The sequence below is a fragment of the Oncorhynchus mykiss genome, chromosome 14, assembly GCF_057628025.1.
Source record: "Oncorhynchus mykiss isolate SJ-2025 chromosome 14, ASM5762802v1, whole genome shotgun sequence".
Lineage (NCBI taxonomy): Eukaryota > Metazoa > Chordata > Actinopteri > Salmoniformes > Salmonidae > Oncorhynchus > Oncorhynchus mykiss.
The window spans coordinates 29787876-29806186 of NC_143035.1; the positions used below are offsets into that span (position 1 = coordinate 29787876).

At 43.3% G+C, this 18311-nt stretch overlaps 2 protein-coding genes across 51 annotated transcripts in view; both read right to left on the bottom strand.

Moving 5' to 3' along the window:
- Positions 1-1423: 1423 nt before the first annotated feature.
- Positions 1424-13194, bottom strand: LOC110489099 (eukaryotic translation initiation factor 4E-binding protein 3-like). Its single transcript, XM_021561673.3, has 3 exons — positions 12350-13194; positions 4028-4204; positions 1424-2017 (listed from the first exon to the last, which is right to left on the bottom strand). Exons 1-3 carry the CDS (start codon positions 12480-12482, stop codon positions 1989-1991), a joined length of 339 nt encoding a protein of 112 aa, XP_021417348.1. The 5' UTR covers positions 12483-13194; the 3' UTR covers positions 1424-1988.
- Positions 13195-16542: 3348 nt separating this feature from the next.
- LOC110487768 (ankyrin repeat and KH domain-containing protein 1) overlaps positions 16543-18311 on the bottom strand; it is a 92369-nt gene continuing 90600 nt past the window's right edge. For all 50 annotated transcript variants that reach the window (XM_090198094.1, XM_090198090.1, XM_090198077.1 and 47 more), the window contains exons 37-38: positions 17314-17478; positions 16543-17220 (exon numbers count right to left, since the gene is read on the bottom strand). In XM_090198094.1, coding sequence (XP_090054220.1) covers positions 17170-17220; positions 17314-17478 — 216 coding nt within the window. In that variant the 3' untranslated portion in view covers positions 16543-17169. The remainder of the gene's footprint in view (positions 17221-17313; positions 17479-18311) is intronic.

The window sequence follows — 18311 nt, forward strand, 5'->3', positions numbered from 1 at the left end:
CACTGGGTACATTGTATCAACATTGTGTTATGAGTTAAGTTTTGCTTTAATGGCAGACGTTGGGAAACCATTCAAGAAAATGTGTAGGCTACACGTGCAGTATTTCCAATGATTTAACACATTGTATCAAAACTAAATGTATGAAATCCATGTTACCTGCTTTAACTTCCTACTTTTCTACGATGACGTAATACCTTAGTTCAGACGGTTTAGCTGCTACGTCATCAAAACGATGCTCGCGCTTCAAAGGGGCAGAAGGTTGTGATTCTGAACAGTCAGATACCGTAGCTAGCAACAAATCACTGCCATTGCAAGTGGCTTGTTCAGGTCGTTTGAGCTTGTTCTTGACTGATGTCACGTCTATGCTAATATGGCAACAACAACAACAACAAAAAAAAAAATCGCTAAAACAACCGGAACTATGTATTTGAGAGACAAGTATTCATTGTGCAACTTAATTTATGTGTTAAATAAACATTGGATGATAACATGTAAACTATGTTCAATCTACGCCAACCTCATCTGTTTTTGCCGCATAGTTTTACGCGCTTCAGTTTTGTTTCTAAACAACCAACCCGTCTATTGGTGCTTTGCTGCTGGTTTGTGCGAAGACTGTATTAGCTAGGTTTCCATCCAAACTTGCACTCGCAAATATAGCGCAGGTATTATTGTGGACAAAAGAGCAAGATCATTTTTTAATTGTCAAACAGCTGCCAAGCATAGATGATCATGTCACCAGAGTAAGACCCTCGATATTTATTGAAAAGAGCATCACCGTGCACTTTCACCTCCCTGTGAAGTTCAAAACGCATTTCATATGTAACCTATAGACTGCATGGTTTCATAAAGTCGTAGTGGTTGAACCACACAAGAGTGATTCCAATTTATATCCATATAATATTTCCGCCGCCATTTCTTGCAAAATTAATTTTACAGACACAGAAAGATCCCACCTTGTCTACCGTATTTTGTCTGAATTTGGAAATTTTACCAACAAAATGTTCATTTTCCATCAGGCCTGTTGTGTTTAAAAAAAATAATGTTTGATGGAAACATGGTTGTAGATTGTTATGCTGATTAGACTAGGGTAATGCTGAGGGCACATAGTGGAGACAGACTAACATAGCTGCATACATTAACCCGGTCAGAACATGCTGAGGCACCAGACTAGCAATAAGAACATGCATATCATAGTATAAGTACAGTCATGGGAGTCTCTATTTACATCTGAAAATGAAAGCCAGCCATCAGTATAGTACTCATTTCATTAAATCCTTTGATTTAAGAGAGCGAGGCAGATCATGTTGTTTTGTGTATTTAAAGTAATGACATAGTGAACTTGCTGTACTGACATATGGCTTTCTGGCACAGTTTGAAAATAGGGACCACATGAGGAAACAACAAGAACATGACTGAACTCAAGTTTAGGTTTTATAATGATTTTTATTTTGAACTTTGATACATTTCAGTTCCTCCTCCACAGGTAGATGCATGGAAGAGCCTGTCCAACAGTCACCCCCAGCCTCTGACCTTTAACCTTATGCCAGGGTCAGACGTGGTGACCCCTCATAGGCCCAGCAGCAACTCTGCCGTGTTGACCAACCCCTCCGTATGTTTCATGTAAAATCTCGTACATTTCTCTCCTTTTAAAAAATACAAAGTACCGTACTCTTATGTACAAATCAAAAACAGTCCAATAAACACAAATGTATTGCTTCTTCCAACCTTGCAGCTCAGACACTAATCTGCAAACATTGACGCATTCTGCGCTTTAAAAAAATGTACGCATACTGGTGCTAAAAATAATACTAAACACAGGGATCGACCTATCCCCATTCTCTTTATTTTGGGGGGTTTCCTCAACAAAAAAGGTTTTAAAAAAGGAAGTTGAAGAAGGTGAATGTGACGCATGCTGGTTGTAAAGGACCAATCAGACGTCAGAATAGAAGATAAAACAGTTCTCTCCACAGGAGGCAATGAGCTGCTGCTCAGATGTCCATCTCAAACTGGCTGTCATCTACAGAGGGAGAGAGAAATGGAGGGGAGAGAAAGAGAGAGAAAGAGAGAAAAAGAGAAAAAGAGAGAGAGAAAAAGAGAGAGAGAAAAAGAGAGAGAGAGAGTGGGGAAGAAAAAAAAGAGACATGAACAAATCCGTCATTACTTGTATCAGTCAGGGGAGGGGGGGGGGGGGGCGTGGCGTGACAGTGTTGTGTTCATCCTTCTTACAAATGTGTTTTTGTCAACTCCAGACAGGAGAGACAAATCTCCCAGAGCAGACACAATCACCAAACCCTTCTATTTGTCTGTCTGGGGGAGAGAAAAGAGGTCATCGTTAATGTCCATCATCTTTAGCCTCACAGAGAGAGGGAGAGAGAGACAGAAAGAGGGGTCAGAGGATGGTGTCGTCTCTCCACAAAAACAGGCATCTCATGACCAATAGAAACAGCCAAACATCAGACCACTCCCTCTCTCCTGTTGAAACACGCTCCATTTAACTGTTTATCTAGTAACCATGTGCTGACCTCAACATACTCAGATAACCAGCCTGATACATAATGACACTGTCTGCAACTAGCCCACAGCTCAACATCACAGTAGTGTGTCGTCAGCTGTAAAACAAAACTGTGCCCTAGGACAACAGATAACCAGCTGATACATAGAGATATCTACAGTCAAGTACCAGATAAGATACACACTGATATAAACAGATATCTGCAGAGTTTTGGGTAGGAAAACATTACAATGTTCTATGGTCCATTCCACAGAGATGAAATTGCACTGAGACTCAGATTTTTCACTTAAAATGTATGCCAAACCAGAACATGGATTTAAACCCGGTAACGGAATTACATCATGGATCCCTGATCTGAACTACACAATTATGGATCCGAATGCCATTCTCTTCATGGTGATGCATCCTAAAAAGGTAGAAGTATGCACTATTATTCTACACACTGACTCATTTTAAAATGAGCTCTGCCCCCAAACAAGACCAGATCTGAACTATAGCACTTATATTTACCGGACTCTACTCTGCTGTACTGTCCAAATGTGTGAACCCAACTGTTCTTTGTGACTACCATAATTACCACATTGTAACCAATTCAATAGCAGAAATTCCATGTACTGATTTGGTAACGGAATATCAAGTTTTAGTCACATAACAAAATGTGATATCTGTAAAAACACTAACTAATTGATAGGTCTACCTTCACTTGTCACTTCTGTGACCTTTCATTATCCTCCCTCATGAGGGAGAGAAAATACCTGGAAGACACGTGGGTATTTGGTAACGGAATTTCAAAGCACAACGCAAAGTCTCAAACTTACAACAGGCAGAAAAAAAGATCCAAAACAAAATAGAAGTGTTGATATTAGTTGACAAGAGGTCTTTACGTCAACATTGTGTTTAGAGGCATTTCTAATATCTTAAGACTTTAATGGTAGATGTTTCTAAGACACCTTGTTTTAGGATGGACAGTTTAAGACACCTTGTCCATCTGTTTTAGGATGGACAGTTTAAGACACATTTTTTATTTGCCTTAATTACTCAAATATAGACCCAGCTTTCATTTGACATACTCCTATGAACTTCACATGTTGGTGCTCATGGCTCCTTTTACCCAATGTGAAAAGGCTACTTCTAGGCAGGAAGCCTTGTTCTATAGTAAATGAACAGGGACAGGACTTGGAAGGCTAGGTCCTGACTGACAGGACAGATGGACAGGAATAACAGAAGGTGACCATGTTCGACAGACAGATGGACAGGAATAACAGCAGGTGATAATGCTGCTCTGGTCTTCTACTCCCCCTCATCCACTTCTTAAAACACTAGGTTCCACGAAGACAAGGAAATAACATATCAGTAGGTGCATGTCAACATTATCATATAGTTGGTTGAATGGAGTTCTACCCGTGTGTACATGTTCATATGCACGTTTATGTCAGTGTGCACATCTGTACATAATGTGTGTGTGCGTGTACACAGTACGCATGTCTAGTGTGTTTGGTGTGTGCACATTCCTACCTCCCAGGTCCTTCTCCTCCTCCTCCAGCTCCTCTTTAAGTTCCTGTAGTTTGCCCAGAGGGTGCAGAGCAGGCACCGTCACCCCTGGGATCTGGGGCAGGCAGCATGGAGGAGTCCGGGCAATGGGAGAGTTCCGACAGTCCAGGAGGAACTTCCTGTCGTAGATGATGCGTGTTCCTGTCGGGGGGGGGGGGGGGGGGGGGGGGGGGGGGGGGTGTTGTTAGCTTGGTGGTGCAGACTCCGGGGCCTTTCAGAACAAAACACACTTAAATAAAGTCCACCTGTGTGCAATCTAACTAATTATGTGACTTCTGAAGGTAATTGGTTGCACCAGATCTTATTTAGGGGCTTTATAGCAAAGGGGGTGAATACACATACACACCACTTTTCATTTTTTTTAAAACAAGTCATTTTAATTTCACCAAATTGGACTATTTTGTGTATGTCCATTACATGAAACCCAAATAAAAATAAATTACAGGTTGTAGTGCAACAAAATAGGAAAACACACTAAGGGGGATGAATACTTTTGCAAAGCACTGTAGGTCCTGGATGTCAGGAAGCTTGGCCTCAGCGATGTACTGAGCCGTATGCACTACCCTCCGTAGCAACCGGTCAGTGCATGCCCTCCGTAGCAACCGGTCAGTGCATGCCCTCCGTAGCAACCGGTCAGTGCATGCCCTCCGTAGCAACCGGTCAGTGCAATCCGAGAACATATTCCAGTCTTTGCTAGCAAAAAAGTCCTGCAGCGTAGCAGCCACATGACCTGACCACTTCCGTATTGAGCGAGTCACTGGTACTTCCTGCTATAGTTTTAGCTTGTAATCAGAAGGATAGAATTATAGTCAGATTTGCCAAATGGAGGGCGAGGGAGAGCTTTGTATGCATCTGTGTGTGGAGTAACAGTGGTCAATAGTTTTTTTTCTCCTCTGGTTGCATGTGACATGCTGGTAGAAATGAGGTTAAACGGATTTAAGTTTGCCTGCATTAAAGTCCCTGGCCACTAGGAGCGTGGCTTCTGGATGAGCATTTTCTTGAGTGCAGTCTTAGTGCCAGCATCAGTTTGTGGTGGTAAATAGACAGCTACGAATAATATAGATGAGAACTCTTGGTAGATCGTGTAGTCTACAGCTTATCATGAGGTATTCTACTTCAGGCGGGCAATACCTTGAGACTTCTTTAATATTAGACATTACAACAGCAGTTGACACACCCTCGCCCCGTCTTACCAGACGTAGCTGCTCTGTCCTGCTGATGTGCGAGGAAGCCAGCCAGCTCTATATTATCCATGTTGTCGTTCAGCCACGTATCAGTGAAACAAGATGTTACAGTTTTGAATGTCCCGTTGGTAGGATAGTCTTAAATCGTAGATCGTCCAGTTTGTTTTCCAATTATTGTATTATTGGCCAACGTGCAAAGGTTAGTGGTGGTTTACCTACTCGTCAACAAATTCTTACAAGGCATCTGCCCTCCTCCCCCTTTTATTCAAACAGATGACGCCGATTTGATCCTTGGCTCGACAAAGCAATATATCCTTTGAGTCAGACACATTAAAGAAAACAAATCTTTGTCCAGTTCGAGGGGAGTAATCGCTGTTCTGATGTCCAATCGCTGTTCTGATGTCCAGAAGCTCTTTTCGGTCATAAGAGACGGTAGCAGCAACATTATGTACAAAATTAGTAACAGTTGAAGTCGGAAGTTTACAAACACTTAGGTTGGAGTCATTAAAACTCGTTTGTCAACCACTTCACAAATATCTTGTTGACAAACTATAGTTAAGGCAAGTCGGTTAGGACATCTACGTTGCGCATGACAAGTAATTTTCCCAACAATTATTTACAGACCGTAACCCTATTTCACTGTAACACAATTCCAGTGGGTCAGAAGTTTATATACACTAAGTTGACTGTGCCTTTATACAGCTTGGAAAATTCCAGAAAATTATATCATGGCTTTAGTGGCTTCTGATTAATTGAGTCAATGTCAATTAGCCTATTGGAGGTGTACCTGTGGATGTGTTTCAAGGCCTACCTTCAAACTCTGTGCCTCTTTGCTTGACATCATGGGAAAATCAGCCAAGATCTCAGACACCAAAAATTGTAGACCTCCACAAGTCTGATTCATCTTTGAGAGCAATTTCCAAATGACTGAAGGTACCATGTTCTGTACAAGCAATAGTACGCGAGTATAAACACCATGGGACCACACAGCCGTCATACTGCTCAGGAAGGAGACGCGTTCCATCTCCTAGAGATGAACGTACTTCGGTGCGAAAAGTGCAAATCAATCCCAGAACAACAGCAAAGGACCTTGTGAAGATGCAGGAGGAAACAGGTACAAAAGTATCTATATCCACAGTAAAACAAGTCCTATAATCGACATATCATGAAAGGCCTCTAGGCAGGGAAGAAGCCACTGCTCCAAAACCGCCATAAAAAGCCAGACTACAGTCTGCAACTGCACATGGGGACAAAGATCATTGTTTTTGGAGAAATGTCCTCCGGTCTGAGGATGGCAGCATCATGGGGGTGGCAGCATCAAGTTGTGGGGGTGCTTTGCTGCAGGAGTGACTGGTGGACTTCACAAAATAGATGGCATCATGAGGCAGGAAAATGATGTGGCTATATTGAAGCAATATCTCAAGACATCAGTCAGGAAGTTAAAGCTTGGTCGCAAATGGGTCTTCCAAATGGACAATGACCCCAAGCACACTTCCAAAGTTGTGGCAAAATGGCTTAAGGACAACAAAGTCAAGGTATTGGAGTGGCCATCACAAAGCCCTGACCTCAATCCTATAGAAAGCTTGTGGGCAGAACTGATAAAGCGTCTGAGCAAGGAGGCCTACAAACCTGACTCAGTAACACCAGCTCTGTCAGGAGGAATGGGTCAAAATTCACCCAACTTATTGTGGAAAGCTACCCAAAATGTTTGAAACAATTTAAAGTCAATGCTACCAAACACTAATTGAGTGTATGTAAACTTCTGACACACTGGGAATGTGATGAAATAAATAAAAGCTGAAAAAAAACCCCCTAATATTCTGACATTTCACTTCTTAAAATAAAGTGGTGATCCGAACTGACCTGAGACAGGGAATTTTTACTAAGATTAAATGTCAGGAATATGTAAAACTGAGTTTAAATGCATTTGGCTAAGGTTTATGTAAACTTCCCACTTCAACTGTAAAAACAATGTGGGATAAAAAATAAATAGCACAGTTGGTTAGCAGTCTGTAAAACGTCAGTCATCCCCTCCAGGGGCCTTTATAGCCATATTGGTCAGGTGCATGTGATGTATAAATGAGTCACAAAGAGAGCACGGGTTGGGGTAATGGTTTTCCTAAACAAAGCAACACGGACAGCGCGATAAACACTGTTCTGTTGATGTTGTGGTCTCTGTAGCAGAGTAAGACACAGACAACGGGTGCTCGTCACAGTCAGTCGCTGTCAATTTGTTTTTTAAGACATGCACTGAGCCTCAGACTTGCTGTGCTATAGCTGATATGACTAAAACACAGGAAGTATCAATATGAAATATATATTTTTGTGTTCACCAATCAATTGGTCTGAAGAACAGACAACATTCGGTCGACCAGTATTTTTATTTTAGTCAGGGACATCTCTAAAATTGACCCATAACATCTGTTGGAGATTAGTTATAAACTCAAGCACATTATTCAGTGTACAAAAATTGATGATTTAGTTCCCGATTTATCCAATATGCCCCTTGAAAACCAGCCATGAATCGTTTGATGTCAAAGCTGCACAAATACAAGTGTATCTGGAAGAAACTGGGACTGCACCCCTCCCTGGCCTTAGGGTCAGGGCTGTTGGATGCATACCACACACACGGTTTTCAGCCCAAGGAGAGGAGATGGAGGAGAAGGGAGGGGAAAAGAGGGGTCTGTTGGCCATTGTGAGTAAGGGAAGAGAGGAAAACAGGAGGAAACAGGAGAGAAGTTGTGGGTTGGCAGTAGTAAACCAGTTCTAGGAAAGTGGATAACATAAACAAGTTCTCCTAGAACCAGGAAGTGGTGACAGGAGGCAGACCAGAAACATATGTGGTCACCAAACACACAGAGCTCTCCGCGTGGCCTGCACCGGGCGCTCCGCGTGGCCTGCACCGGGCGCTCCGCGTGGCCTGCACCGGGCGCTCCGCGTGGCCTGCACCGGGCGCTCCGCGTGGCCTGCACCGGGCGCTCTGTGTCGCACGCTACAGAGCTGTACTGTAGTCACCGGCAGAGTTTTCCCTACCTTATGTTAGCTTAGGTGACTTGGAGGCCTCCTGTGGTGATACCCAATTCATGAGGTTGCCTGGTTGAGTGGAGGTTATGTCATCTCTTCCATAACAGGCCTAGACCATTTGGAATACAGTATGGAAAGGGAAACTTGACTTGCCACTCCATACAAAGGATGTCTGCACGTCTACAGTAGACTGTTTGGTAAACAACTAGGCTCTGACAGGTTGCTGACAGACTGAAGGAAGAAGAAAGGGTAATAGGGTTAGTTGCATCTGAGTTTGGAGCAGACTGGGAGGAGCTGCCTTTACCAGAGCCAGGATTCAAATCCCAGCTTTTTAGAGGCAGGTACAGTAGGGGAAGTAGTTTTATGATCCCCCCCCCCCCCCCCCTTTCAGCACTTCCATTAGCCTGGAAACAGAGATGCCAGAACAAACAGAGATGCCAGAACAAACAGAGATGCCAGAACAAAGGCTGGTTGTCAAAAAGGGAACAGGTGATTTAAGGTAACAAATGTAAAAAAATGCAAGACAACATTGACTTCAGATGGCCAGGGGCCAAATTGTGCTGTCTGGTTCTCTTAATATTTTTTTATTTCACCTTTATTTAACCAGGTAGGCAAGTTGAGAACACCTTTATTTAACCAGGTAGGCTAGTTGAGAACACCTTTATTTAACCAGGTAGGCAAGTTGAGAACAAGTTCTCATTTACAACTGCGACCTGGCCAAGATAAAGCAAAGCAGTTTGACACATACAACGACAGAGTTACACATGGAGTAAAACATACAGTCAATAATACAGTATAAACAAGTCTATATACACGATGTGAGCAAATGAGGTGAGAAGGGAAAAAAAGGCCATGGTGGTGAAGTAAATACAATATAGCAAGTAAAACACTGGAATGGTAGTTTTGCAATGGAAGAACGTGCAAAGTAGAAATAAAAATAATGGGGTGCAAAGGAGCAAAATAAATAAATAAATAAAATACAGTAGGGAAAGAGGTAGTTGTTTGGACTAAATTATAGGTGGGCTATGTACAGGTGCAGTAATCTGTGAGCTGCTCTGACAGTTGGTGCTTAAAGCTAGTGAGGGAGATAAGTGTTTCCAGTTCCAGAGATTTTTGTAGTTCGTTCCAGTCATTGGCAGCAGAGAAATGGAAGGAGAGGCGGCCAAAAAAAGAATTGGTTTTGGGGTAGACTAGAGAGATATACCTGCTGGAGCGTGTGCTACAGGTGGGAGATGCTATGGTGACCAGCGAGCTGAGATAAGGGGGACTTTACCTAGAAGGGTATATAATATAAGGAACATGAAATGATTTACACTTAAGTACATTTAAAACCAAATACTTTTACTCATGTATTTTACTGGTTGACTTTCACTTTGTCTCAAGTTATTTTCTATTAAGGCATCTTTACTTTAGAATGACAATTGGGTACTTTTTCCACCACTGAGTATTAGTACAGCACGCTGTAGTTACAACTGATACAGTGCAGAACAGTTACATTTCCACACACACTATACAACCTCTGCCAGTTGAGCACCCTGTCCTGAACAAAAGGAAAGCGAAGGGAGTGTGTGTGTGTGTGTGTAAACATTGGGGCAGGAATTTAGGCAGAAGCTATGCAGAGAGAACAGGACAGCCAGCAGCTAAACTATAGTACCCTGGCCCGAGTTATGCAGAAAAGGCCCAGCTAAGTCCAGCTCTGTGGCCAATCTCTCGGTTCACATGAAACCTAGCCCATCCCATGTAATGCTACGCTCTGTCAGTGGCAATGGGATAACACCCACCCTCCCCTCATCACATTACAGCAGGGAGAGATCGGCCGGGGGACCGGAGCAGTCTCTCCAAACCATGTGTATGCTTGTTGTGCTCACATCAGCAGTTAATTATAGAAAATTAACTTCTGGTTATAGAAGCATCATGTAAAACTGCTCTAGGCCAAATGTTTTTATTTATTTAACTAGGCAAGTCAGTTAAGAACATATTCTTATTTACAATGACGGCCTGCCCCGGCCAAAACCGGACGACGCTGAGCCAATTGTGCGCCGCCCTATGGGACTCGCAATCCTGGCCGGCTGTGATACAGCCTGGAATCAAACCAGGGTCTGTAGTAACACCTCTGGCACTGAGATTCAGTGCCTTAGACCGCTGTGACGCTCGGGAGCACCTGTTGTAAGGCATCAATGAAGAATCACCATAAGCAGTGTAATGACAGTAACGCAACTGTCATAACCATGTTATAACTACTCCTTAAAGCTCTTAACTAGTTTGTTCTGGTCTGGCCAAGCCTTCCATGACGCAAAAGTAACATGAAGGATCCATAGAGGACCTGAAACCACACTGCTTTCTGCTCTCAGCCAAATCACACATTCCACCACTCCCTCACTCCCACATGTCCTCACTTCAACAATTCTTAGAAAGGCCTCTCGTTGCACTCCATGTATGCTTCCCAATCCCTCCCCCTCACACTTTACTCTCTCTCAGATTCAAGGGCTTTATTGTCATGGGAAACATGTTTACATTGCCAAAGCAAGTGAAATAGATCAAAGTTAAATAAACAAAAAACGTACAGTAAACTACACTCAGTAAACAAAAGTTCCAAAGGTCTGCCTACAGCAGCCTCTTTCAATAGAAAGGCTACGCTCACCAAGTCTGTACATAGTCAAAGCTCTCCTTAAATTTTGGGTCAGTCAGTGGTCAGGAATTCTGCAATGCTGCACTCTGTTTAGGGACAAAGAGCATTCTAGTTTGGAAAGAATAAACAAAAAAAACTAAGCAATGTGTCAAGTAATAATCTTTTTGTCTTCTCATGACTTGGTTGGGTCTAATTGTGTTGCTGTCCTGGGGCGTGTTTGAACAGAGCCCCAGGACCAGCTTGCTTTGGGGACTTTTCTCAAGGTTCATCCATCTGTAGGTGTTGGCTTTGTTATGGAAGGTTTGGGAATTGCTTCCTTTTGGGTGGTTGTAGAATTTAACAGCTCTTTTCTGTATTTTTCCGTCGCTCCCTCTCACTCTCCACTTGGCTAGAACAGAATGTTCCTACAGTATTCCTGAAATGCACCAGGGAAGCTGTGGTGGCACCCAAAGGGTGTCTCCCTCTCTCCTCCCCAATCATCACCCTGAATCTGGCCCGCCCACCAATAGGTCATAGGTCAAGAGGAGCTTGTTGTCCACCAATCGGCTTTTCCGCTCAAGAATGTTGTGCCAAATTTGACAACCATAACTCCCATCACTATGGCTACTTAGCTTACATAATGTGGCATGTTTTCGATATTAAGAGACACATACATACATACATACATATAGCAGATCTCAACTGCCCCAGCAAAGTTAATTGGCAATTGGTTCTCAACATAGCACTCTACATGAGCTGTTTTGAATGTGAATTTCAGCAGCCAGTTCTCGGCGAGTTTACACAGGTCTGAGCAGTGTAATAAACAGACCGAATCCCACCTTCATTCTGCTCTGCACGGACTGCACGTAAACAGCAGCCATGCAGTTGAACACGTGATCCCTGTTCTTCCACATCACTTAAATCATTTTCGTCTTTCAATAAGAATATTGCCGTAATATTACGGGAAGAGTGAGGTCCCATATTAAAATGACTGGACGCAATAGTATGTTTTTTTTTTTTTTTTAAAGAGGCATTGAATGAAGTTGCATTTAAAATATCACATACCATATGCAATTTCCAACAAATACAGTATGCTGCAAGTCAAACAGACATAACTAACCTCGTTTTAGCCAGCTAGCAAGCACGTGTCACTCATTTGCGCATGTATTATATCCGACCAAATAAACTGGAGTCACAAGACCGTGAGGGTTAAGTAACGTTGAGAGGTTGCAAGATTTGGGGAAGTAAATGTACGTTTCAATACAGCTATAATTAACGCGAACGTGTTATTTCCTTTGACAACCATCGTTAAGTACCTAGCTAGTTTAGTTCCCCTTTTCCCACATTATAAACGTTGGTTTTCTATCTAAAAAAAAGTAGCTGGCTAACATTAGCTAAACTACCACTGGTACAAAACGTGTTGTGCGTGCTGCATGGTTGGTCGTAAACATCCGGGCCAGGTGCTCTTACCTCCGGGCGTTGTGGAGAAGAGAGTACCCCCGGGAGTCTGACTGTAGCAGTCGGGGAGCTGAGACCAGTCTTTCAGGGTGAGCACCCGGGTAGGGATTGGGCAACTCTTCGCCTCCTGAGCGTTGGTCGTCATCCTGGGTTTATTTGGGTTCTTCTGATCAACCGCAGACAGATGCTTAGTGTGAAGATCGGTTGATCTTGCAAATTGGATTGTTTACTAACGTTTCCCAAGAAACAAGTAATTTGCTAACAAGATAACCAACAAAACTTTAACCACAGTAGCTCGTTTTAGCTAACAAAATAAAAACAGACGGAATCGACTGCAGAGCTGTTCGGGGCGGACGGTTTTGTTGCCAGATAAGTATAGCTGTCAGCTCAGCAACAACCGTAGTTTGAGACAACGAACTGGCTATTGAAGATGTTCGCGTGCATTTAACGTCAGGGTGACTCTGGTCATGTGACGTGATGTGATCGCTACAGCCATATATTATACATACAAAGGCAACAGCCGAACCTGATCTCCACGAAGAAGGGCGACTGGTTGGTCAATCAAATATTAGCTCCGCCTGTGAAGGGTGGAACTGTCCAAAACGGAGTGACATGATGATAATTTCGATCCGGAAGTAATCTAGTGGATCTAATCTGAAGCGATAGTGTAGAACAGAAAGCAACACTGACCAGAAACAAGTCCCAATTTGTTTCACTTGAAAACAATTGCAAAGCAAATACATTATTCAGCAGAAACAACACCAAGACTCCAAATACAATACATTCCATCAAAAAAGAGAATAAACTGATCTACATCAATTCACCACATTCTGATAATGTACCAACCTGACTATGACATCACTAAATGGATCCGTCGGTGTATTGATACCACTCTGAACAACGTATTTCCATTTACATGTGATGTGTACACAGACTAGATATATTATACATTCATGGCTGCACAATAAACGTATCACCCGCGTGAGATAAATATATTTAATTGATACAGTATTGATTGTTTTATAATACATGTCATGGGAACAGGGAGTGTGGTACTGTATGACATTTATTTAATTGACCCAAATTTCGTGGTATCCAATTGGTCATCATAACTCACGGCCCGCCGACAAGGACACAATGCCTGACAAAGTTTTACCCAAAATTGAACTAATGTGCACACACGTTTCCCGAAAACAGCGACAGTCGGGACACCGGTTTTCCGACAAGGCTCAGATCAACATGGCAGTGTTGCCATTGTTTATTAAAATCTGCATTGACCCTTCAAATGTATTTTTGCACTGAATATGTACACACACAGGCTGCTGCTACTCTGTTAATCATATAATGTATTTGGAACGTTTTCAGACCCCTTCCCTTTTCCACATCGTTACTTTACAGCCTTATTCTAAAATTGATTAAAACATTTTCTTCGTCAATCAAAACACAATACCCCAGAATGACAAAGCAAACACAGGTTTTTTAGAAATTTCAGACCCTTTTCTATGAGACTCGAAATTGAGCTCAGGTGCATCCTGTTTCCATTGATCATCGTTAAGATGTTTCTACAACTTGGAGTCCACCTGTGCTAAATTAAATTGATTGGACATGATTTGGAAAGGCACACCCCTGTCTATAAGGTCCCACAGGTGACAGTGCGTCAGAACAAAAACCAAGCCATGAGGTCAAAGGATTTTTCCATAGAGCTCCAAGACAGGATTGTGTCGTGACTTCTGGGGACTGGTACCAAAACATTTCTGCAGCATTGAAGGTCCCCAAGAACACAGTGGCTTCCATCATTCTTAAATGGATGACGTTTGGAACCACCAAGACTCTTCCTAGAGCTGGACGCCCGGCCAAACTGAGCAATCTGGGGAGAAGGGCCTTGGTCAGGGAGGTGACCAAGAACCCGATGGTCACAGAGAGCTCCTCTGTGGAGATGGGGAAACCCTTCCATAAGGACAACCGTCTCTGTAGCACTCCACCAATCAGGACTTTATGGTAGAGTGGCCAGACGGAAGCCACTCCTCAGTAAAAGGCACAACAGCCCTCATGGAGTTTGCCAAAAGGTATCAACAACCTTGGTTTCTGAAATGACTGCCTCGCCTGGTTCACCATCTACTTATCTGATAGAGTTCAGTGTGTCAAATCGGAGGGCCGGTTGTCCGGATCTCTGGCAGTCTCTATGGGGGTGCTTCAGGGTTCAATTCTCGGGCCGACTCTTCTCTGTACACATCAATGATGTCGCTCTTGCTGCTGGTGATTCTCTGATCCACCTCTACGCAGATGACACCATTCTGTATACTTCTGGCCCTTCTTTGGACACTTAACTAACCTCCAGACGCCATACAACCCTCCTTCCGTGACCTCCCAACTGCTCTTAAATGCAAGCAAAACTAAATGCATGCTCTTCAACCGATCACTGCCCGTACCTGCCCGCCCGTCCAGCATCACTACTCTGGACGGTTCTGACTTAGAATATGTGGACAACTACAAATACCTAGGTGTCTGGTTAGACTGTAAACTCTCCTTCCAGACTCACATTAAGCATCTCCAATCCAAAATTAAATCTAGAATCGGCTTCCTAATTCGCAACAAAGCATCCTTCACTCATGCTGCCTAACGTACCCTAATAAAACTGAACATCCTACCGATCCTTGACGATGTCATTTACAAAATAGACTGCATCCAATTTGTTGAGTAGAGTGTTGGAGGCTATCACAGTGCCATCCATTTTGTCACCACTGCGACCTGTACGCTCTCTTTGGCTGGCTCTTGCTTCATACTTGTGGCCAAACCCACTGGCTCATCTATAAGTCTATTTGCTAGGTACTGGTCACCCCCAAAGCCAATTCCTCCTTTGGCTGCCTTTCCTTCCAGTTCTCTGCAAAAATCACTGAAGCTGGAGACTCGTATCTCCCTCACTAGCTTTAAGCACCAACTCACAGATCACTGCACCTATACAGCGATCACTCCAATGTTTAATTGGTATATCTAGTTATTGCCTTACCTCATTTGTATTATTGACTGTTTATTTCATGTCAAACTGCTTCATCTTGGCCAGGTCGCAGTTGTAAATTAACTTGTTCTCAACTTGCGTACCTGGTTAAGTAAAGGTGAACCGAGATTAAACTCTTTGGCCTGAATGCCAAGTGTCACGTCTGGAGGAAACCTGGCACCATCCCTACAGTGAAGCATGGTGGTGGCAGCATCATGCTTTGGGGATGTTTTCAGCAGCCTGGGAAAGATGAACGGAGCTACGTACAGAGATCCTTGATGACAACGACCCTAAGCACACAGCCAAGACAACACAGGAGTGGCTTCTTGACAAGTCCTTGAATGGTCCAGCTTGAACCCGATCGAACATCTCTGTAGAGACCCGAAAATAGCTGTGCAGCAACGCTCCCCATCCAACCTGACAGTGTTTGATAGGATCTGCAGAGAACGGGAGAAATTCCCCAAATAAAGGTGTGCCAAGCTTAGCGTCATATATGCCCCAGAAGACTCAGGCTGTCAATGAGATGTTTTTTACACTTTTAATACAATTGCAAAAATAAAAATAAAGTTTTTGCTTTGTCATGGGGTATTGTGTGGATTGATGAGGGAAAAAAAACAAATACATTTTAGAATAAGGCTGTAAAGTAACAAAAAGTGACAGGTTCTGAATGCACTGTAGCTATTTAGCGGTCTTAAGGCTTGGGGATAGAAGCTGTTCAGGAGCCTGCTGGGCTGTCCGCACCACCCTCTGTAGCGCCATGCAATCGAGGGCGGTGCAGTTGCCCATACCAAGCAGTGATGCAACCAGTCAAGATGCTTTCAATGGTGCATTTGCGGGCCCATGCCAAATCTTTTCAACCTCCTAATGGTGAAGAGGCAGTGTGTGGACCATTTTAAGTCCTTACTGATTTGGACATCGATTGTGGGAGAAGTCGGAGCTCAGGGATGATAGACGCGTTTCCCTTTAGTACTCACCAGTTAGAGGGGCGTCCAAGTAGATTTTCCGACTTGGTTATGAGCGTTAGCTGTCAATGTTAGTATTTATTCAAATGTAACGCATCAGAGCCATGAGTTGAGTGTGCAGATTCTATTTCGTAAGATGACAATACATAACAAATGCATTGTGCTGTAACTAGTCAAACATGCTTTTCATTTTTGGGAAATGAAAACAAAGCCCTACCTACACAAACAATAAAGCGCACGGCCACAAGTACATTTCAATATGTTTATTGAATATTAAGGTAAATATTTCACATTAATACAGGCTACGTAAAGTAGAGCCACTATACGACATGAAATGTACTCTCATTTTAACCCTTTTTAGTATGTAAACAACTATACATGTATTTACCACTAAAAGGTATTCTGATTTATTTCTGTCTTTAGGTAATCATCATCCTCTAGTTGTTGGCTGAGTATCATTAGCTCCTTCATCAGCTCTCCCCCTGAGGAGGACGAGAACTCTGTACGTGGGTTGAAGTCCTAAATCTAAGCTACACAGAGCATGGAGCCGGTTGGACAGGCTGTCACCATCAGTTTGTTCATCAGACATCAACCGGACTTTAAACAGAACTAGGGCCCAGAGTTTTCCCTCCCGACTCCACAACAGCCATTGCTGAAATGGTAGTATATTTCTTTATTTCTTATTGAGTTAGGCACATTAAAGAACGGTGTCAAGATCATTTCTCTCCATTTCTTCAAACTCAGCTTTGCTCTTCGTTCTCTACTAAAGTTAACATGTTTTACAATTCTGTTGGTTTTTGTTGTCAGTTGGAAATTAAATTCATATTTGTGGTGTGTGTGTGTGCGCGCGTTTGATTTCTGTCGATGCCAGCCGGCTAGTTGACGTGGTTCAGGTGCACGTGAGGAGCCCAGGTACCAGGCCACACCTGAACGAGGAGGAAGAAGAGGAGAAGTGGAACAGTTGAGAGAGAAGGAGATTCCATTAGCAAAGGTGTGTGTGTGTGTGGAAAAAGTCTCACCTGCTGTGGGTCGGTGTTGTCTGCGTTGTTGGGGACCACCTTGATGATGGGGCTCCATGCAGGGTCAGCAGCGTGCAGTCCGCTGAACAGGCCCCCCCCCGGACTCTCCCCCATAGGGGGGTGGGGGGGCAGTATGGTCCCTCCATACATCGACATGGCCATACCCTGGAGACAACCAGGTCATTAAACACATCACAACCAGGTCCACTAACTACAGTATATTAACACGGTCCTACCCTGGAGACAACCAGGTCCACTAACTACAGTATATTAACACGGTCCTACCCTGGAGACAACCAGGTCCACTAACTACAGTATATTAACACGGTCCTACCCTGGAGACAACCAGGTCCACTAACTACAGTATATTAACATGGTCCACTAACTACAGTATATTAACATGGTCCTACCCTGGAGACAACCAGGTCCACTAACTACAGTATATTAACATGGTCCTACCCTGGAGACAACCAGGTCCACTAACTACAGTATATTAACATGGTCCTACCCTGGAGACAACCAGGTCCACTAACTACAGTATATTAACATGGTCCACTAACTACAGTATATTAACATGGTCCTACCCTGGAGACAACCAGGTCCACTAACTACAGTATATTAACATGGTCCTACCCTGGAGACAACCAGGTCCACTAACTACAGTATATTAACATGGTCCACTAACTACAGTATATTAACATGGTCCTACCCTGGAGACAACCAGGTCCACTAACTACAGTATATTAACATGGTCCACTAACTACAGTATATTAACATGGTCCTACCCTGGAGACAACCAGGTCCACTAACTACAGTATATTAACATGGTCCTACCCTGGAGACAACCAGGTCCACTAACTACAGTATATTAACATGGTCCTACCCTGGAGACAACCAGGTCCACTAACTACAGTATATTAACATGGTCCACTAACTACAGTATATTAACATGGTCCTACCCTGGAGACAACCAGGTCCACTAACTACAGTATATTAAC

Excerpts from the sequence above, each read along its gene's own strand:
- LOC110489099 (XM_021561673.3), bottom strand. The coding sequence starts at position 12,482 with ATGACGACCAACGCTCAGGAGGCGAAGAGTTGCCCAATCCCTACCCGG. Across the intron at positions 4,205-12,349 it reads CTTCTCCACAACGCCCGGAG|GAACACGCATCATCTACGAC; the intron begins GTAAGAGCACCT and ends CCCCCCCGACAG. Across the intron at positions 2,018-4,027 it reads GGAGGAGAAGGACCTGGGAG|ATGACAGCCAGTTTGAGATG; the intron begins GTAGGAATGTGC and ends CTCCCTCTGTAG.